Source organism: Rana temporaria, chromosome 4 (assembly GCF_905171775.1).
Source record: "Rana temporaria chromosome 4, aRanTem1.1, whole genome shotgun sequence".
NCBI lineage: Eukaryota > Metazoa > Chordata > Amphibia > Anura > Ranidae > Rana > Rana temporaria.
In genome coordinates this window covers 23945442-23968357 of record NC_053492.1, presented here as the reverse complement: position 1 = coordinate 23968357, position 22916 = coordinate 23945442, and the positions used below count along the sequence as shown (strand labels likewise).

The 22916-nt window shown below is 45.8% G+C and overlaps 1 protein-coding gene across 1 annotated transcript in view; it reads left to right on the top strand.

The window, feature by feature from the left end:
* The first annotated feature begins 4527 nt into the window (after positions 1-4527).
* The window catches only part of ELP3 (elongator acetyltransferase complex subunit 3), a 210073-nt gene continuing 191684 nt past the window's right edge, over positions 4528-22916 (top strand). The window contains exons 1-2 of the mRNA XM_040348125.1: positions 4528-4628; positions 9954-10053. Of these exons, the coding sequence (XP_040204059.1) occupies positions 4604-4628; positions 9954-10053 (125 nt within the window). The 5' untranslated portion in view covers positions 4528-4603. The remainder of the gene's footprint in view (positions 4629-9953; positions 10054-22916) is intronic.

Sequence of the window (22916 nt, the reverse complement as noted above, 5' to 3'; positions counted from 1 at the left end):
AAGCTCATCCTCGGGGCGTACCGGCCGTACGTCCGAGGATAAGACTGACAGGCGTTTCAGCCAATCAGATAACCTGATTGGCTGAAGCGTCATCGATGGCGGGACGAGGGACATCGAGGGACGTAGAAGCCATAAAGGTAAGTGCCGGGGGGGTACTGGGCACAGTGGCTACAAGTTGGGCATAGTGGCTACAAGTGGGGGCACAGTGGCAACAATTGGGGGCATAGTGGCTACAATTGGGGGCACAGTGGTGACAATTGGGGGCACAGTGGCGACAATTTGGGGCACAGTGGCGACAATTGGGGGCACAGTGGTGACAATTGGGGGCACAGTGGCAACAATTGGGGGCACAGTGGCGACAATTGGGGGCTGTGTTTGATGGCATAGTGGTGACAATTGATGGCACAGTAGCTGCGTTTGATGGTATGGCACAGTGGCTGTGTTTTGATGGCATGGCACGGTGGCTGCGTTTTGATGGCATGGCACAGTGGCTGCGTTTTGATGGCACGGTGGCTGCTTTTTGATTGCATGGCACAGTGGCTGCGTTTTGATGGCATGGCACAGTGGTTGCGTTTTGATGGCATGGCACAGTGGCTGCGTTTTGATGGCATGGCACAGTGGTTGCGTTTTGATGGCACGGTGGCTGCGTTTTGATGGCATGGCACAGTGGCTGCGTTTTGATGGCATGGCACAGTGGTTGCGTTTTGATGGCACGGTGGCTGCGTTTTGATGGCATGGCACAGTGGCTGCGTTTTGATGGCACAGTGGTTGCGTTTTGATGGCACAATGACTGCATTTGATGGCATGGCACAGTGGTGACAATTGATAGGTACAGTGAGGCTGCAATCGTTTTTTTTCGTTTGCGCCCCCCCAAAAATTTTGAGCACCAGCCGCCACTGGCTGTCACCTTTCTAGGTTTGTGATGGATGTCTTGATGACAAACATAGGTGAATGTCCTCCTTGCGACGCTTGAGGGATAACTACAGTGCCTTGAAAAAGTATTCATACCCCTTGAAATTTTCCACCTTTTGTCATGTTACAAACCAAAAACGTAAATGTATTTTATTGGGATTTTATGTGACAGACCAACACAAAGTGGCACATAATTGTTAAGTGAAAGAAAAATTATAAATAGCTTTTAAACGTTTTTACAAATAAATATGTGAAAAGTGTGTGGGGTACATTTGTATAGCGCAACCCGGAGTCAATACTTTGTAGAACCGCCTTATGCAGCAATTACAGCTGCAAGTCTTTTTGGGGATCTCTACAAGCTTTGCACATCTAGAGAAAAACAAACAAATCACAAATGAAAAAAAAAATGCCAAAAATATAGTATGAGGGGGGAACTAATGCGCAAAACCAAAACCTAGCCAAAGGCACTAAAACTCTATAGTAGGTAATAACAATTAGTTAAAATAATAAAAAAAGGCAGCAGCCACTACCAAAAGGTGTTCACACACCGAAAATCAATGTTAAAATGGGGGGTTTAAAAATATAATGTCCTTTCCAATTTAATTAGCAGAATTAATAATAATAATAATAAAAATAAAAAAAAATAGCCAGTGCTTTAGCTGTAATGATGATTTATGGTACATGACTGCCACCTGCTGGTAACATTTGACTATTACAATCTTCCAAATATTAGTGTGCTGTCAAATATTGGATGCAAAGCTAGGCAACATGTGTCAATTTTTTTTTTTTTTTTTTTACATTAACACAATTTGGTTGGGAGCAGTGAGTGTGTGTGTGTGTGTGTGTGTGTGTGTGTGTGTGTGTGTGTGTGTGTTTTTAAAGCACTGACATTTGCAAAGGAAAAAAAGAGTTTTAATTTAAATTTCATCTCCCCCACCTTATTTTTTAAAAAAAAGCACACAGACCCTCTACAAAGGTTGCCAAGCTGCAGCAGTAATATGAATGATTATTAATAATGTTTATTAATATGATTGAATATTAATGAAAAACACATAAGAATAATAATGACAATAGCAAACAATATTGATATTAGTAATATTACTTATAATAATATTATTATTAATAATAATAATAATAATAATAATAATAATAATAATAATAATATTAAATGGTGATAATGCAAAACAATATTAATAATCAGTATCATTAATTAGTATTAGTATTTATGGTTATTGTGATTATTATTGATGAATATTATTATTGATAATAATAATAATAATAATAATAATAATAATAATACATAATAATGATGCTCATAAATCACAAACAATGTTAATAATACTAATAAAACGTATTATAATTATGTATTATTATTGTTACTATCAATTAATAATAAGAATTCTAATACATAATAATGATGATCATAACAAATATTAATAATAATACTATTAATAACATGTATTTTTTTTATTATTGTGATTAATAATAATAATAATAATAATAATAATAATATAAAAAAATATAATAATGATGATAATGCAAAACAATATGAATAATCAGTATCATTAATTAGTATAATTATTTATGGTTATTGTGATTATTAATGATGAATATTATTATTGGTAATATTAAAAATACATAATAATGATGTTCATAATCACAATGTTAACCACTTCCATACCAGGCACTTACGCACCTTCCCGCCCAAGCCAATTTTCAGCTTTCAGCACTGTCGCACTTTGAATGGCAATTGCGCGGTCATGCTACACTGTACCCAAACAAAATTGGCGTCCTTTTTTCCCCACAAATAGAGCTTTCTTTTGGTGGTATTCGATCACCTCTGCGATTTTTTTTTTTTGCGCAACAACTAAAAAAAGGCTGAAAATTTGGAAAAAAAATTACGTTTTTATTTTTTTCTGTTAATTTTTTTGTAAATAAGTTTTCTCTTTCAATTACGGGCACTGATATGGCGGCACTAATGGGCACCGATGAGATGGCACTGATGGACATCGATGAGGTAGTACTGACGGGCACAGATGAGGTGGCACTGATTGGCGGCGCTGGTATGCGACACTGATGGGCACACATAGGTGGCACTGATGGGCACACATAGGCGGCACTGATGGGCACACATAGGCGGCACTGATGGGCACACATAGGCGGCACTGATGGGCACACATAGGCGGCACTGATGGGCACTCATGGGCGGCACTGGGCACTCATAGGCGGCACAGATGGGCACTCATGGGCGGCACTGATGGATACTTATGGGTGGCACAGATGGGCACTGATAGGTGGGCACTGGGCATGGATGGGCACTGTGGGGTGGCACTGGGGTGGCACTGATGGACAATGGGGTGGCGCTGATGGACACTGGGGTGGCGCTGATGGACACTGGGGTGGCAGCACTGATTTTTGCCAGGTTGCCAGTCAGTGCCCATTTGTGGGCACTGACTGGCATCTTTTTTTTTTCTTTATGCTTTTTTTTTTTTTTTTTTTTTCTGTCATTTTTTTTTTTTGTCATTTTTTTTTTTTTGCCCACCCTGGTGCTCCAGGGTGGGCATCCCTGGTGGTCCAGTGTGGCGATCCGAGGGGGGGCTGCGCTGATAAACAATCAGCGCTAACCCCCCCTGTCAGGAGAGCCGCCGATCGGCTATCCTCTCCTCGCGTCTGTCAGACGCGAGTGAGGAAGAGCCATCGGCGGCTCTTCCTGTTTACATCGTGATCAGCCGTGGTTGGACACGGCTGATCACGTGGTAAAGAGTCTCCGCCGGAGGCTCTTTACCGAGATCGGAGATGCAGGGTGTCAGACTGACACCCCGCATCACCGATCGCCGCGATGCGCGCCCCCACGGGCGCGCGCGGCATGAAATCCTGCAGGACGTTCTAGAACGTCCTGTCAGGATTTCATAACCACTTCCCGGATGTAAATCGGCCATAGGCCGGGCGGGAAGTGGTTAATAATACTAATAACACGTATTATAATGATTTATTATTATTATTGTTACAGTTAATAATAATAATAATAATATGTATTATTATTTTATTATTGTGATTATTATAATTAATAATACATTATAATAATTATAATAGCAACAAACAATATTAATAATAGTAATATTACTAATTATTATTTATATTATTACGATCAATAATATTATTATTAATTACTATAATAAATAATTATAATAAGTAATATTACTATTATTAATATTGTTTGTTATCATTATTATTATTTTTATATATTAGTAATTGTTGTTATTATTAATAATAATAATAATAATAATAATAATAATAATAATAATAATGATGATGTTCCTCCCATGTCACTATCATATACACATCCTGTGTGATGTCAGCACATTGAGATCGCACTGCACGTTATGCATGATTGGCTACGGAGGAAAGTTTGTCCCTCCCCGAAGAACGATACGCTTTGCTGATAGGCTATTGACTTAGGTTTGTCCCGCCCATAAAGCGCCAGCGTGTTGCTGATTCCCTATTAGAAGTTTGTCCCGACCCGCAGACCGTAGCTAGCGTTGATTGGCTATTGAGGAAGATTTGTCACGCCTCTAAGACAGCAGCGCTTTATGATTGGCTATTGGTGAAAGCGTGCCCCTCCTCTCAGGCCGTAGCTGTGTGTTGGGATTGGTTCGCTCTCACCTACGTCCTCACGCTGTTTTCGGAGAAGATGAAGCCACCGCGGAAGAAGCATGGTGAGCTCTGTGTACGCTGTATACACACACACACACACACTGACCGGCGGGGCATGCTGGGACTTGTAGTCCTAGGGGGAGCCCCGGGATGGACTATAATACAGAGGAGACACCCCTCCACACTGCAACCAATCACATGTGTGCTGACAGTTGTTATATCAGTAGGCTCCATCTGATTGGTTGCTCCCAGTGATTAAGACCCCTGCGCTCCCTACTACTGTCAGTGTGTTTATATGATTGGTGTACATTCCTCCCTGACATGGAGGTACAGGGGGCCTCACACCTCACCATTCCTCCCTGACATGGAGGTACAGGGGGGAGCCTCACACCTCATCATTCCTCCCTGACATGGAGGTACAGGGGGGCCTCACACCTCATCATTCCTCCCTGACATGGAGGTACAGGGGGGCCTCACACCTCATCATTCCTCCCTGACATGGAGGTACAGGGGAGCCTCACACCTCATCATTCCTCCCTGACATGGAGGTACAGGGGGGCCTCACACCTCATCATTCCTCCCTGACATGGAGGTACAGGGGGCCTCACACCTCATCATTCCTCCCTGACATGGAGGTACAGGGGGGCCTCACACCTCATCATTCCTCCCTGACAGGGGGGCCTCACACCTCATCATTCCTCCCTGACAGGGGGGCCTCACACTTCATCATTCCTCCCTGACATGGAGGTACAGGGGGCCTCACACCTCATCATTCCTCTTGGGCTTTCGGTGTCCGCGTTGGGGAGATTCACCCCTCTTTGTCTTGGTGTCACCATTGTCATTGGTGACTGTGGCCTCTTGTCTACAATTTGGTGGTTGTGGCCTCTTCCTCTCAGCTTGGATCTCCCATCTTCTCTACATTGTCTATGATGAGTGGTGGTGGCCTCTTCCTCTCAGCTTGGACCTCCCATCCTCTCTACATTGTCTATGATGAGTGGTGGTGGTTGTGGCCTCTTCCTCTCAGCTTGGACCTCCCATCCTCTCTACATTGTCTATGATGAGTGGTGGTGGTTGTGGCCTCTTCCTCTCAGCTTGGACCTCCCATCTTCTCTACATTGTCTATGATGAGTGGTGGTGGTTGTGGCCTCTTCCTCTCAGCTTGGACCTCCCATCCTCTCTACATTGTCTATGATGAGTGGTGGTGGCCTCTTCCTCTCAGCTTGGACCTCCCATCTTCTCTACATTGTCTATGATGAGTGGTGGTGGCCTCTTCCTCTCAGCTTGGACCTCCATCTTCTCTACATTGTCTATGATGAGTGGTGGTGGCCTCTTCCCCTCAGCTTGGACCTCCCATCTTCTCTACATTGTCTATGATGAGTGGTGGTGGCCTCTTCCTCTCAGCTTGGACCTCCCATCTTCTCTACATTGTCTATGATGAGTGGTGGTGGCCTCTTCCCCTCAGCTTGGACCTCCCATCTTCTCTACATTGTCTATGATGAGTGGTGGTGGCCTCTTCCTCTCAGCTTGGACCTCCATTTTCTCTACATTGTCTATGATGAGTGGTGGTGGCCTCTTCCCCTCAGCTTGGATCTCCCATCTTCTCTACATTGTCTATGATGAGTGGTGGTGGCCTCTTCCTCTCAGCTTGGACCTCCCATCTTCTCTACATTGTCTATGATGAGTGGTGGTGGCCTCTTACCCTCAGCTTGGACCTCCATCTTCTCTACATTGTCTATGATGAGTGGTGGTGGACTCTTCCTCTCAGCTTGGACCTCCATCTTCTCTACATTGTCTATGATGAGTGGTGGCCTCTTTCCCTAAGCTTGGACCTCCATCTTCTCTACATTGTCTGAGTGGTGGTGGCCTCTTCCTCTCAGCTTGGACCTCCCATCCTCTCTACATTGTCTGAGTGGTGGTGGCCTCTTCCTCTCAGCTTGGACCTCCCATCCTCTCTACATTGTCTATGATGAGTGGTGGTGGCCTCTTCCTCTCAGCTTGGACCTCCATCTTCTCTACATTGTCTATGATGAGTGGTGGTGGCCTCTTCCCCTCAGCTTGGACCTCCATCTTCTCTACATTGTCTATGATGAGTGGTGGTGGTGGCCTCTTCCTCTCAGCTTGGACCTCCCATCCTCTCTACATTGTCTATGATGAGTGGTGGTGGTGGCCTCTTCCTCTCAGCTTGGACCTCCCATCCTCTCTACATTGTCTATGATGAGTGGTGGTGGCCTCTTCCTCTCAGCTTGGACCTTCCATCCTCTCTACATTGTCTATGATGAGTGGTGGTGGCCTCTTCCTCTCAGCTTGGACCTCCCATCCTCTCTACATTGTCTATGATGAGTGGTGGTGGCCTCTTCCTCTCAGCTTGGACCTCCCATCTTCTCTACATTGTCTATGATGAGTGGTGGTTGTGGCCTCTTCCTCTCAGCTTGGACCTCCCATCCTCTCTACATTTGTCTATGATGGGTTGTGGCCTCTTCCTCTCAGCTTGGACCTCCCATCCTCTCTACATTTGTCTATGATGAGTGGTGGCCTCTTCCTCTCAGCTTGGACCTCCCATCTTCTCTACATTGTTTATGATGAGTGGTGGTGGCCTCTTCCCTTCAGCTTGGACCTCCCATCCTCTCTACATTGTCTATGATGAGTGGTGGCCTCTTCCTCTCAGCTTGGATCTCCCATCTTCTCTACATTGTCTATGATGAGTGGTGGTGGCGGTGGCCTCTTCCTCTCAGCTTGGACCTCCCATCTTCTCTACATTGTCTGATGAGTGGTGGTGGTGGCGGTGGCCTCTTCCTCTCAGCTTGGACCTCCCATCTTCTCTACATTGTTTATGATGAGTGGTGGTGGCCTCTTCCTCTCGGCTTGGACCTCCCATCTTCTCCACATTGTCTGATGAGTGGTGGTGGTCTCTTCCCCTCTGCTTGGATCGCCATCTTCTCTACATTGTCTATGATGAGTGGTGGTGGTCTCTTCCCCTCTGCTTGGATCGCCATCTTCTCTCAATTATCTGATTAATAGTGGTGTTCTCTTCATTATCTCTGATTAATGGTGGTGGCCTCTTACCCTCAGCTTGGACCTCTATCTTCTTTCAATTGTCTCTGATTAGTGGTGGTGGCCTCTTCCTCTCATCTTGGGTCTCCATCTCCTCTTCATTATCTCTGATTAGTGGTGGTGGCCTCTTCCTCTCATCTTGGGTCTCCATCTCCTCTTCATTATCTCTGATTAGTGGTGATGGCCTCTTCCTCTTAGCTCAGCCTCCATCTTCTCTCTGTTGTCTTTGATTAGTGATGGTGGCCTTTTCCCCTCAGCTCGGGACTCTATCTTCTCTCCATTGTCCTATAATTAGTGGTGGTGCCTCTTTCTCTCACCTTGGACTTCCATCTTCTCTCCATTGTCTCTAAATAGTGATGGTGTCCTCTTCCTCTCAGCTTGGGTATCCCTCTTCATTGTCTCTGACTAGTGGTGGCCTCCTCTTCTCAATTTGGGCCTCCATTGTTTGTTTGTTTCTGATTAGTGATAATGGTCTCTTCCTCTCATCGTGGGCCTTCAACTTTTCTCCATTGTTCCTGCTAGTGGTGGTTGCCTCTTCCTTTTTAGCTTGCGTCTTCATTGGATCTGTTTACTTGTGCTGTCCTTGTTCTCTCAGCTTGGGCCACCATATTCTCTCTGATTATTGGTAGTAGCCTCCACCTTCTATCCGTTGTCCCTTATTAGTATTGGTGGCCTGTTCCTCTTAGCTTGGACCTCCTATCCCCTCACCATTTTTCTGATTAGTAATGGTGGCTTCTTCCTCTCCGCTTGGACCTCCATCTTCACTCCATTGTTTGTTTCTGATTCGTGGTATTGGTGTCTTCCTCTCAGCTTGGACCTCCATCTTCTCTCTGTTGGCCCTGATTAGTGGTGTGTCCTCCTCCCTGCTTGGACCTTCATCTTCTCTCCATTGTTTCTGATTAGTGGTGTGTCCTTCTCCTCCCTGCTTGGACCTTCATCTTCTCTCTGTTGGCCCTGATTAGTGGTGTGTCCTCCTCCCTGCTTGGACCTTCATCTTCTCTCCATTGTTTCTGATTAGTGGTGTGTCCTCCTCCCTGCTTGGACCTTCATCTTCTCTCTGTTTTCCCTGTTTAGTGATGGTGGCCTCTTCCTTTCAGCTTGGACTAGGGTTGCCACCTCATCACTTAAAACCTGAACACATTTTAATTACACTTCTTGTGGTTCTGAGGCTAATTTAATGCTGATAAGGCACCAAGTGGGTTTAATTATCACCTTAATCAGCCACAGAACCTGTGTAACTAATATGTGTTTGGGTTTAAAGGGATGAGGTGGCAACCCTACCTTGGACCTCCATCTTCTCTGCATTGTCTTTGATTAGTGGTATTGGCCTCTTGCTCTCAGCTTGGAACTCCATCTTCTCTCTGTTGTTACTGATTTGTGGTGGTGTCCTCCTCCTCCCTGCTTGGACCTCCATCTTCTCTCTGTTGTCCCTGATTAGTGGTATTGGCCTCTTGCTCTCAGCTTGAACCTCCATCTTCTCCACATTGTCTCTGATTAGTGGTATTGGCATCTTCCTCTCAGCTTGGACCTCAATCTTCTCTCTGTTGTCCCTGATTAGTGGTGCTGACCTGACCTCCTCCTTTCAGCTTGGACCTTCATCTTCTCTCCATTGTCCCCGATTAGTGGTATTTGGTCTCTTTGTTTTAGCTTGGACCTCCATCTTCTCTCTGTTGTCCCTGATTAGTGGTGGTGTTGTCCTCCTCTCTGCTTGGACCTCCATCTTCTCTGTTGTCCCTGATTAGTGGTGGTGTCGTCCTCCTCCCAGCTTGGACCTCCATCTTCTCTCTGTTGTCCCTGATTAGTGGTGGTGGCATCTTCCTCCCAGCTTGGGCCTCCATCTCCTCTCCATTTTTCCTGGTTACTATTGGTGACTTCTTCCTTTCAGCTTGGGCCTCCATTTTCTCTCTGTTGTCACTGAGTAGTGGTGGTGGCGGTGGCCTCTTCCTCCCCACTTGGGCCTCCATCTCCTCTCCATTGTCTCTGATTAGCGGTAGGGGCCTGTTTCCTTCAGCCTGGGCCTCCATCTTTACATTGTCCATGATTAGCATAGGTGGCCTCTGTCTCCTCTCAATTGTGGTGGCCTCTATCTTTTAGCTTGGGCCTCCATCTCCTCCTAATTGATATAAACGTATAACGTCTGAAGTGTAAATGGAATTTGTGGTGCACTCCACACATGGTTTGTTCTGTAGGTGCTCAGAACCCCATGAGAACAGCTGCCCTCTCCGGTCTGTGGGTGGATTCTAGGACTCATCTGTAGGTCCATGGCTGTGTTACTTGTAGTAGGATGGGCATCATCGTCTTCTAATATCTCATATTGCAATTTTTATCTCCTGCAGGGGAGCTCAGCAAGGGTGAGCTGATGATGAAGACCATCTCTGACATCATTAAACAGCTCGTGGAAGCTCATGAGCTAGGGAAGGATGTCAACCTCAACAAGTGAGTGCTGCATGGGGGCTCGTCCGGGATGGGGAAGTTTCAGCGACTGGGGTACAGTATTTTACAGGGGAGTCATTTACATACAGGGGAGTCAGAATTATTCATGACACTACAATACTTGCTACACGGATCTATGACCATATGGTCAGTTTTCCTCAATGAATTCCTAGTAAGGGGTTTCTTTTTCCTAAAATGACCCTTGGGTGGTGCACATTCTGCGACATAAATCCTAGGAAGGAAGGGGTGTCGGACTGCTGCAGAGAGACCACTTCTTCTACACAAGGATCCTTATCTGCAGAGGACAGGCTTTTCTACTTGGGCTGTGGCTGCTTTCTAAGAAAAAAAGCAGGCGGAAAGCAGCAGTCCTTTTCCTACAACTTACTTTTGAACCCCTTGTGTGACGCACAGCCTCACTGACCAATAGTGGCTTCTATTTGCTGCACTGGATCTCTATGATACTGCTGCAAAATATCAGTTATTGACCACTTCCAGACCTTAGGTGTTTTTCAGATTTGGTGTTTGCAAGACTAAAACATTTTTTTCTGCTAGAAAATTACTTAAAACCCCCAAACATTATATATATTTTTTTCTAACACCCTAGAGAATAAAATAGTGGTCATTGCAATACTTTTTGTCACACTGTATTTGCGCAGCGGTCTTACAAGCGCACTTTTTTTGGAAAAAAATCACTTTTTTTAATTCAAAAATAAGACAACAATAAATTTGGCCCGATTTTTTTTATATATTGTGAAAGATAATGTTACGCCGAGTAAAATGATACCCAACATGTCACGCTTAAAAATTGCGCCCGCTCGTGGCATGGCGTCAAACTTTTACCCTTAAAAATCTCGATAGGCGATGTTTAAAAAATTCTAGACGTCAGAGCCGCCCCCTCTTGAGATGGCGTGCACGTGCACGTAAGGACGCGCGCGCACTCGTAGGTGGGGAGGTGAGAAACATCTATGGGATTGCACGGCGGGGAGGACGGACCGCCGAGGTGAATGAAGGGAGGAGACAGCAGCTTCCAGCCTGACACGCCGTGCGCTGAGAGCCGCACCAACAGGCTCCATCGTACCGCAGCATCAGAGGGTGAAACCTAAGGACACACGCGGCCCCCCTCACAGGTTATACAGTCTGCGAGGAGCGGATGGTTGGAAGCAGGAAAGGAGACACGCGCCGCTGCGCTGCCGAGCCTACACAGGCACCCTCATCACCCTCATCTCCGGTAACCTACAGGCTTCAGATAGAAGCACGGAGGTAAGGTAGGGGCTGGGGAAACCCCTGATGGGAGATGTAAAGGAAGTTTTATGCTGACTACCAAGCGGCTAAGGAGAGATGGTTGAAAGGTCAGATAAGGGCTATATATAATACTCTCATATAAAACAAAGAAGTGTGTATCCTAAGAGATGATGAGAACTGATGTTAAAGATTAGGTTGCATACAGCAAATTGTGAACCGACAGGACTGTATTCTGACTGTATAAAAGAACATCCCAGCAGCATATAGTACGGTCAAGCACTGCATATGGGTTATGTTATGTAATGAGCTCGTTCATGGTTATGAGGCTAGAAGGGGTTAAAAAAGCAACTCCCCAATTGAATAAGTTACTTGAATTAAAAAGATTCAATACTCTGTACATGGTACCCTGAAAACCCATGCAATACGCCGCGGTATGAAATCTAATGGTTTGGCACTTAAAGTAGTCCTCGGAAAAATTGAACTCTGAACTTAGAACATTGAAAATTCATGTAATACTCCTTGGATGGGCACGATATCTCATTGAGGGGTAAATTCTGACCGTAAAAGACGGTAGGGGAGAATAAGCCCCTCCTGACATTTTGGCATACAGTTTTGTTAAGCTTAGTAAGGCACTGCAGGAGGATCAGGAGGACCAGGAAGAGAGCTTGACCATGGATAGGGGGCAAAAAAAAGGGGTTAAAATATAAACCCCCAAACTAAAAAAGGTCTTGCATTTATAAGGATACACCCCCCCCCCCCTGCATAAGACATAAGGTAACCAACACAGTACATGTAAAAACCCCCTTTAAACCTGGAACCCTGAAATCGGCCAAGCAGGCCCTGTGGCCCTCCGTTTTTGTGCCTATCTCCCCGTTTTGGCCACCCTCTATGTCTATTTTCTCTTTTTTTTGTTGTATATACAAGTAATATCCTAGTGATTGGTCAAGGATATCTATCCGCACGACCGCAGGGACATATATAGAAGCAATTAACATACGAGGTGTGACAGAGAAAAATAATAAAAAACCTTGATGGGGGAAAGGATCTTGATTAGAAAATTGACCTGATCCTTTTTTCTCTTGCCCCCCTACCCCATTAACGTAGAGCCATATAGCTCCCCCCGCCCAAAGACGCGATCAGAGATACGTATAAGCGTAGAGGCAGAATTGAGAGAGCAGAGTAGACAGGAGAAGGGGCCGAGCTGGGTAAGAGAATTAGAAAGAGGGGGGAGGAAATGCACAGGATGGCAAGTAGATCTACAAAAGGGGGACCCCCGAAGACACCTAGCGATAAAACAACCACAAGCTCAATTAGATCATTTATGATCAAAGATGACACCCCTCGACCACAAGGAGCAAAGCAAAAACAGGGAGGGGGGGAGAGGGAAAGGGAAATTGAAAACAAGAAACCTCAAAGTGGAGACTCAAGAGAAGCTTCAAGAGAAGGAGGCGCACAGAGCGACTCAGAAGCTAGCAGGATGGATGAACCCCGGTCAGCTCCACAGTCCCCATCAAGGGATGAAATGGAAGGTATGTTTCTAAGACTAGAGACTAGATTAGAGAACGCTATCAAAGGGGAGATACAGACCCTACGGACAGACTTGGGACACCTTCTATCTAGAATAGAGTCAGTGGAAGAGAAGACGGATAAGCAAGAGATGGAATCCAACACTTTAAAGGCCCAACTTGAGCAGGTACTACTCCAACAGAGACAAATCATGTACCGACAGGAAGACCAGGAGAACAGAAATCGGAGACAGAATTTGAGAATTAGATCTATACCAGAGGAGAAAGGGGAAGAGCTTAAAACAACTATACAGAAGATATTTAATCCCTTAATGAAACGTGCCCCAGAGGAACAAATTATGATCGAAAGAGTACATAGAGTGGGAAACCCCAGAAGAGCAGAGACCGATCGACCTAGAGATGTAATCGTAAGGTTTCAGCTATATGAGGATAAAGATAGGATCTGGAAAAAGCTGAAGGGGGCCCCCCCTATAGAGTACCAAGGACTAGAACTCCAGATATTTGCAGATCTTGCTCCAGATACATTGGCAAGACGGCGACTCTTAAAACCACTTCTAAATCAACTTGTAGCCCAGAAAATCAAATACAACTGGGGGTTCCCCGCCTGTCTAACAGCAACAAAAGAAGGGAGGTCTGCGATCTTAAGATTCCCTGAAGATTTAAAGGACTTTTGTAATAGATTAGAAATCCAGCCCCCTGATCTACCGGGATGGGCGTAGACCCCGGAGAGAAAGATTCTGTCCTTTTCTTGTCGGCTTTTCTTCCATTCCTTCCTGCCTCTCTCTTTCCTTTCTTTCTTTCTTTCTTTTTCTCTTTTACTTTTGCGCTTTCTTTCTTCTTCTTTGGCTCCCCCTTTCTCTCTTGTCCCCGTCCCTCGACTCGGTGGGGGGGGGGGGTTGGGGGGAGGGGGGGAGAATGATGAGGCCCGTACCCTACTAAAGAGGAGTCTTTGGCTCCCCTTTCTCTCTTTTCCCCATCCCTCGACTCACCAGGGGGGGGGGGGGGGTGGGGGGGGAGAGGGGAGAATGATGAGGCCTGTACCCTACTAAAGAGGAGTCGGTAGGACCCCTTCTGGCCCACTCGAAGTCAACGAGTGGGAGGAGGCAATACCAGCCCCACCTGGAGAGACCCAAGCCAGGACATGGTAACTGACTTGGAGGTCAATAGGTGGCCAAAGGGGGGGGGGGAGGGAGAGGGGAGGGAGGAGAGGGGTGGGGGGGGAGGGTTTTTTTTTGGGTTTGGGGGGGTGGGATAAGGGATGGGGAGATCTCACCAGATTGGCCAACAAGAAAAAGTATAGGGAAAATGAAATGCCAGTTATAGGGTTGAAGATGAAGAGAAAAAAAAAAGGAAAAAAAAAGAAATGCCAGTAATCAAATGCTTATCCTATAATGTAAAAGGCCTCAACAATCCCGCGAAAAGACATAAAATATTAAAGGAATTGAAAAATTACAGAACAGACATAGCATTTCTACAAGAGACCCATCTCACAATTGATTCTAAAATCAGACTATACTCTCAAGACTATCCAACTTGGTATTACGGGGATACGATCTCTAAAAGAGCCAGAGGAGTGGCAATAGGGATAGCTAAGGGTACACGCTTTATATTAAACAACAGAATGACTGACCCAGAGGGGAGGTACCTCTTCTTAAAAGGGAGAATAGAAGAAATGGAATGCACCCTCGTTAACATATATGCACCAAACGATCGCCCAATAAAATTCCTTGAAGAGATCCTAGGAAAATTAAGAGACTTTAGGGCCGGAAAGGTGATTTTGGGAGGAGACTTAAATTTTTGCATGGACCCAAAAATAGACAAGACCTCACAGATCCAGGAATTCGGGAACACACAGACAAGTAAGATAAAAAACAGCTTATATAGAAACCAACTGATAGATATATGGAGAATCCTAAACCCGGGATACAGAGACTATACCTTTTACTCACCGGTACACGGAAGTTATTCTCGCATTGACTACTTCTTACTAGACCACAGCATACTGGAGATGGTTGTCGAAACCAGAATTGAAGTGGCGACAATATCTGATCACGCTCCAATCAGTGTATCCCTGAGAATCATAGGAAACGAGAGGCCAAAAACGATCTGGAGACTCAACGAGGCCCTACTGGCGGAGGAGACTAGCCTCAAAAGGGTTAAAAAAGACCTGGAAGAATACTTTAAGACAAACGATACAGACGGAATATCAACAGCTATCTTATGGGACGCCCATAAAGCGGTAATCAGGGGGACTTTAATATCTGAAGGTGCTAGGAAGAAAAAAGCCGCAAAAGGGAAAAATTAATAACGGAGATATACGGATTGGAGCAAAAACATAAAGTAACGGATACTAACCGAGAACTATACCATGAACTGGTGATAAAAAGAAACGAACTTAAAGAACTACTAGACCAAGAAACGAGAAGAGAGTTCCATCTTATCGCCCAAGAAAGATACAAGTGGGGAAATAATACAAGTGGGGAAATAAAACAAATAAACACCTTGCTAGGATGGTACAGAAAAAGAAATCAAGAAATTACATCGAGAAGATCAAAGACGAGAAAGGGAAGGAGGTACACACAACAAAAGACATCGCGGAAACTTTCAGAATATACTATGAAAAACTATATGCAGTAGAGCAGACGATTCGATCGGAGGAGGAGAAAAGAGATAAGATTACAACATTTTTGGAAGAAGCAGGACTGATAAAAATGAGTGAAACCGACAGGAGTCTGATGGATCAACCTATCACAGTTAAGGAAATTCAAACGGCCCTGACGGCCAGTGTGTCAGGCAAAAGCCCAGGGCCAGATGGCTTCACCGCCCTATACTATAAAAAATGCAAGGAGATCCTTCTGCCAGTGCTTTGTAGATACTTTAACGGAATTGGAAGAGACTATTGCCTGGGTAGAGAGGCCTCTGAGGCAACTATTACAGTAATTCCCAAAGAAGGCAAAGATATTAAAAACTGTGCAGGGTATAGACCTATATCCCTGCTAAATGCGGATATGAAGTTGTTCTCCAAAGTACTGGCAGAGAGAATTAAGAGAGAGATGGGCAAATTGATCCATCCAGACCAGACGGGGTTCATTAAAGGGAGAGAAGGAAGGGACAACGGACTCAGAGCCTTACTGATCCTTCAAAAAATGAGGGAAAATGGGTCCCCAGGTCTATTCCTGTCGATAGATGCCGAAAAGGCATTCGACAGGGTAGACTGGGGACTCATGTTACGAGTCCTAGAAAATATGGGCTTCGGCCTGAGGATGCTAGACTGGATCAGAGCCCTCTATCGGTCACCAACGGCAAAAATAAAAGTAAACGGCAGCCTTTCAAAATCATTCACGATGAAAAACGGCACAAGGCAGGGTTGTCCCTTGTCCCCACTCCTATTCGTCTTATCTCTTGAACCACTATTGGCTAGGGTACGCAATAACCCAAACATAGAGGGAGTAAAAATCGATCAAGAAGAACATAAGCTATCGGCATTTGCGGACGACGTCCTCTTCTACGTTGTGAACCCTATAACATCAATCCCAAAGCTCTTGATCCTATGCGAGGAATATGGAGAAATCTCAAATTTTAAATTAAATCTCACTAAAACAGAAATCCTTAATGTAAATATTAATAGAACAGAGGAAAGGCTGTTAAGAATGGTGCTCCGACTTCCATGGGTAAAGGAACTCAAATATCTAGGGATACGGCTGGCAAATACAATCAGGAAAATCTATGAGATTAACTATGTACCTCTATTGGACGAAATTAAGGGTGAAATTAAAAGGGTAAAAAACCGACAAATCTCATGGATTGGGAGAATAAACTTCTGTAAAATGGTCCTATTGCCAAAAGTCGTATACAAATTTCAAATGATTCCTTTGGCCCTCCCAAAGCCGCTTCTTAATATGTTAAACAAACTCATCATGAATTACATATGGAATTTTAAGAAGCATAGAATCTCCCTACAGACTCTAAAACAACCAAAAAACAAGGGGGGACTCGCAGTGCCGGACATAAAAAAATACTACGAAGCAGTAGTGGTATCCCGAGTAGTAGAGTGGGCCAGAGTCAACAAAGAAAAAAGGTGGGTCAGTCTAGAGAGCGCACTATCTAAGGTGAGATTAGACACGATAATATGGAATCCCCCTAGACACAGAAAATTTAGCACGAAAATACATGCATATAACAAAAAATGCACTAAAAATTTGGGACACAGTTAAAAAAAAAAAAAAAAATGGATAGTAAGTTTAACTCACCCCTTATAGCACTAAAAAATAACGAATACTTTGCACCAGGGAAAACACAAGTGGGAGGGAATTGGATAAAAAATGACACAGCACGATTAAGAGATATAATTAAAGATGGACACTTGATAACATATGAAGAGTTAAAACAGAAAGAAACCTTGATGGAAATTAATGAGTGGAGATATCAACAACTCAGTCGGTTTGTTCAGAAATTACCATCCCCATTGAGAACAGGGGAACAGCTAACAGAAATGGAAAAATTATGTATAACGGAAAACGCCAAAGGCACCATATCAAAAATATATAAGATACTACTGCAGACCGACGAGAGGGCGATACCCCCATTCATTGAAAAATGGGAAAAGGAACTTAAATCACAGCACGACAGGACCCAACTACAGAAAATGTTAAAACTGACACACTCTTCAGCAGTAGATAGCCGAACGGCAGAAACGAACTATAAATGTATTGCCAGATGGTATATAACTCCTAATAAATTAAGCAAATTTAAAGAGGACCAATCCGAAAACTGCTGGAGAGGCTGCGAGACCCCAGGAACCATGGCACATCTATGGTGGGAATGCCCCAAAGTAAAGACTTTCTGGGAGAAGATCTTGATGTATATAGAAGAGATAACAAAAAATAAAATAAAAAAAGATCCCTGGACGGTCTTATTCCATGGAGGCGATATAGGCCTTAGAAGATACAGGGAATCACTGGTGCCACACTTATTGAACGCGGCAAAAAGGCTAATTCCCAGAAAATGGCAAGAGACAGAATGCCCCATGATATGGGAGTGGATTGACGCCGTGGAAGAGACATACAGGATGGAAGATCTAAGTAAAAGTAAAAAATGGGACGATTGGAGAGAATTTAAGAGGTCATGGAGCTATGCTGAAAATCTGAGGGCTGGTACAGAAATCCCTGATAAAAACCTATAAAGTGGCCAAATCTGGTGAGGAGGGGGGGGGGGGAATAGGGGGGGAGGGAGGGAAGGGGAAATTCAATAGAAAAATATATTGTGTTTGTATTCATAAAAAGTAAATAAAAAAATAAATAAAAAAATAAAATTTTTTTTACATAAACAAAATAAGAAAGAAAAAAAAATTCTAGACGTTGCATTTTTTGAGCTACAGAGTAGCTCTAGGGCTAGAATTATTGCTCTCGCTCTAACGATCGCGGCGATACCTCACTTGTGTGATTTGAACACCGTTTTCATATGCGGACGCTACTCGCGTATGCGTTCGCTTCTGCGCGCGAGCTCGTCGGGACGGGGCGCTTTAAAAAATTTTTTTTTGGGTTTTCTTATTTATTTTTATTTATTTTATTACTTTTTACACTGAAAAAAAAATGTATCACTTTTATTCCTATTACAAGGAATGTAAACATCCCTTGTAATAGAAAAAAGCACGACAGGTCCTCTTAAATATGAGATCTGGGGTCAAAAAGACCTCAGATCTCATATTTAGGCTTAAATGCAAAAAAAGAAAAAAAAAAAAAAAAAATTGGAAATGTCATTTTTTCAAATGACAAAAAAAAAAAATTGTCTCTTTAAGAGGCTGGGCGGGACTGACGTTTTGACGTCACTTCCGCCCAGCAGAGCTATGGGGAGGGGGCCCTCTCCCGCCACCAATAACGGCGATCTTGCGGCGAATCCGCCGCGGAGACCGCCGTTATCGTGTACCGGACCGCGCACACTAAAGATTGATACCTCGGTTGTGGCAGCAGCTGCTGCCGTTACCGAGATATCAATCTTTAAAAAATGGACGTACATCGTCGTGCGCAGGTCTGGAAGTGGTTAACCACGTCATTACTGGGCACTTAAACCCCCTTCGTGCCCAGACCAATTTTCAGCTTTCAGCGCTGACGCATTTTGAATGACAACACTGTACCCAAATTATATTTTTATAATTTTTTTCCCACAAATAGAGCTTTCTTTTGGTGGTATTTGATCACCTCTGCGATTTTTATTTTTTGCGCTATAAACAAAAAAAAAGACAGAAAATTTCGAAAAAAACCCCCACAATGGGTTTGATTCAGATAGCACGCCCTAAGTTTGTGCGGGCGTAGCGTATCTCAGATACGCTACGTCGCCGTAACTTAGTGAGGCTGGGGCTGGATTCACAAAGACCCTGCGCCCTAAGTTACGGCGACGTAGCGTAAATCTGCCGGCGTAAGCGCGCTAAAATTCAAATTGTGGAGAGGTGGGTTAGTTTTAATGTAAATAAAACATGACCCCACGTAAATGATGTCTCTAACGAACGGCGCATGCGCTGTCCGTGAACGTATCCCAGTGCGCATGCTCCTAATCACGTCGCAAATAGTCAATGCTTTCGACGTGAACGTAATTTACGCCCAGCCCTATTCGCGAACGATTTACGTAAACGACGCAAAATTCGACGCTGTCCCGACGTCCATACTTAACATTGGATACTCCTCATATAGCAGGAGTAAGCTTACGCCGGAAAAAGCCTTACGTAAACAAATCCGCCGGGCGCACGTACGTTTCTGAATCGGCGTATTTAGCTCATTTGCATATTCTAGGCCGAAATCAACGGAAGCGCCACCTAGCGGCCAGCGTAAATATGCAACTAAAATACGACGGCGTAAGACTTACGCCAGTCGGATCTTAGCCAAATTCCGGCGTATCTTGCTTTCTGAATACAGAAAAAAGATACGCCGACGCATCCTAGAAGTTACGCGGCGCATCAACAGATACGCCGACGTAACTTCTTACTGAATCTAGCCCAATATTTTTTACTTTTTGTTATAATAATATCCCAATTAGTTTTTTTTTTAAATAAAAAATTTCCCTCGGTTTAGGCGATACGTATTCTTCTACATATTTTTGTTAAAAAAAATCCCAATAAGCGTATATTGATTGGTTTGCGCAAAAGTTATAGCGCCTACAAAATAGGGGATAGATTTATGATTTTTTTTTTGTCAGGCCTGCGATATTACGGCGGACATATCGGACACTTTTGACACAATTTTGGGACCATTCACATTTATACAGCGATCAGTGCTATAAAAATGCACAAATTACTGTATAAATGTGACTGGCAGTGAAGGGGTTAACACTAGGGGGTGAGGAAGGGGTCAAATGTGTATCCTGGGTGTGTTCTAACTGTGTGGGGGGAGGGGACTGACTGGGGGGGGTGACCGATGCTTTGTCCCTGACAGGACGTGGAGCTCTTAGTTTACACACAGAGCTCCACGTCCCTGCTGTCACCGCCGATCGCGGGTACCTGGCGGACATCGCCGCCCCCAGGCACACGCATCAGCTTCTTAGCGATGCGCCGGGCACAGTGCTTCCCCGCTGCGCCCCCCCATCGGCGCGCAGGGGGAATGTAAACAACAGGACGTCCACCCGGCACTTGAGAGCCACGCTGTGGACGTCTTTCGTCCATAGCGCGGATCCCAAGTGGTTAAACTCTGCAGCTTGTATTTGTTGCCCGTGGTTTTCTCTTATGCTTTTGTGCAAGCTCTTGAGAACTCCTATGTGGGTTTACTTGACGTAGAAACATATACAGCCCCCCCCTCCCCTATCCATAGCCACAGTTTACTTTGGGAACTTTTGCCTACCAGGGTTAGATCCTGAGCCAGCCCCCCCCCCCCCCATCCATAGCCATGGTTCAGTTTGGTAAATCTTACCCTACATGGTTGAGGCCTGATCCCTCCACCCCCCTTCCACCGAAACCCACAGTTCAGTTCTGTAACTCTTGCCCCCATGGGTTGGGGCCTGAGCTTCCCCCTCTACCATCCAGAGCCGCAGCTAAGGGACTTTTGCATGCTAAGGTTGGAGCTTGAGCTGCCCCCCCCCCCCAATCTATAGCCAGGGTTGGGGCCTGAGCTCACCCGCCCCTTCCATGCAGAGCCTTGGTTCAGGAAATATTGCATGCTAGGGTCGGAGCCTGAGCTGCTGCCCCCCCCCCCCCCACATCGTTAGCCAGGGTTCGGTTCTATGATTCTTGCCCCCCAGGGTTGAGGTCTGAGCTGCCCACCTCCCATCCAGAGCCTCGGTTCAGGAACCTTTGCATGCTAGGGTCGGAGTCTGAGCTGCCACCCCCCCCTTCCCCACATCCATAGCCCGGGTTCAGTTCTGTAACTCTTGCCATCCAGGGTTAGGGCCTGAGCTGCCCTCCTCCCATCCAGAGCCTCGGTTCAGGAACTTTTGGATGCCAGGGTTGGAACCTGGGCTGCCCCCCCCCCCCCCCCCATCCATAGCTCAGTTCTGTAACTTGCCCCCTATCCTGAGGCTCGGTTCTGTTTGGGAACTCTTCCCCCTACAAAGTTGAAGCTTAACCCCCCCAGAACACAGTTCACCTTGCTCCCCAGCTTTGGGTCCCAAGCTGGCCCCCCCCAATCCATGGTCACGGTACAGTTGGGGAACTCTTGCCCACCAGGGTTGGTATCTGGGCTACCCCCCATCCATAACCTCAGGTTACTACCTTGTGCTCCCATGCATAGCCTGAGCTGCCCCCCCCCTCCCATACAGAGCCTTGGTTCAGAAACTTTTGCATGTTGGGGTCGGAGCCTGAGCTGCCGCCCCCCCCCCCCCATCTATAGCCAGGGTTCAGTTCTGTAACTCTTGCACCCCCTGGGTTGGGGCCTGAGCTGCCGCCAGCTGCCGCCCCCCCCCCCATCCATAGCCAGGGTTAATTTCTGTAACTCTTGCTTGAGCTGCCCCCCTCCCATCCAGAGCCTTGGTTCAGAAACTTTTGCATGCTAGGGTCTAGTTATTTTCTGTAACTCTTGCCCGAGCTGCCCCCCCCCCCCCAATCTATAGCCAGGGTCTAGTTCTGTAACTCTTGCCCCCCTGGGTTGGGGTCTGAACTGCCCCACCCCTCCCATGCAGAGCCTCAGTTCAGGAACTTTTGCATGCTAGGGTTGGAGCTTGAGCTGCCCCCTCCAATCCATAGCCAGGGCTCAGTTCTGTAACTTTTGCCCCCCCCCCCCCCCCCAGGCTTGGGTCTGGAGTGGGCCCCCTATTCGGTTTAGAACTCTTCCCCTACACAGTTCAGATCTGGCCCCTCCATTATTGGCCATGGTCCAGTTAAGGAACTCTTGCCCTCCAGGGTTGGGTGCCCGGGCTGCCCCTCCACATCCATAACCTCTGGTTTGGGACCTTTTGCCCCCCCCTCCATCCATAGCCACAGTTTGGGAACTCATGACACATGTCTGCTGACAAGCCGCCAATATCCGCGCCGATTCTGCCCGCAAAATCCAGAAGGATGGTGGACCTAATTTTCCATCCGCCTGGAGGTTCGGATCTGATTGGATGAAAACAGACAGGCTGTCTATTTCCACCTGATCTTCCCTATAGAGGAGAGTGGGACCGTGCCTGTCTCTGCACAGTGAGCGTAGACTGACCTGTCATCTTCCTGCTCGGCGGAGATCATTGGAGCCATTCCCCCCCGCTGAGCAAAGCGGAGTCCGCTACACGGAGTCGCCCGTGTGAAAGGGGCCTAAATGTTTCAGTGAATTCTTGTTTACAGAACCTGCGAGGCAGTTCCCATTTATAACCAGCAGGTGGCAGCATTGGACTTGCAGATTTACTTGCAGACTTACTGAAGAATTCGAAACTTTTTATCTACAGGAAGAACTCCGATTTTTATTTGGTCTTAAAGGAGCGGGCCATAGCCATTAGAGAACAGTCACACGTGTGCATGAACGATGTAAACCCTTTGGATCATTAATTTCCCTGACAGGATGGATGAGCTGGAGCCTGAACCTTCGCGTAACAAAGCTGCCATAATGCAGGTTATACAGGGGGGAACAACTCCTACTTACGAACGGGATGCTGCGGGGGACTATCTGCCGTTCTGCGCAAGCGCGGCCAGACGGAGCCTTCGCA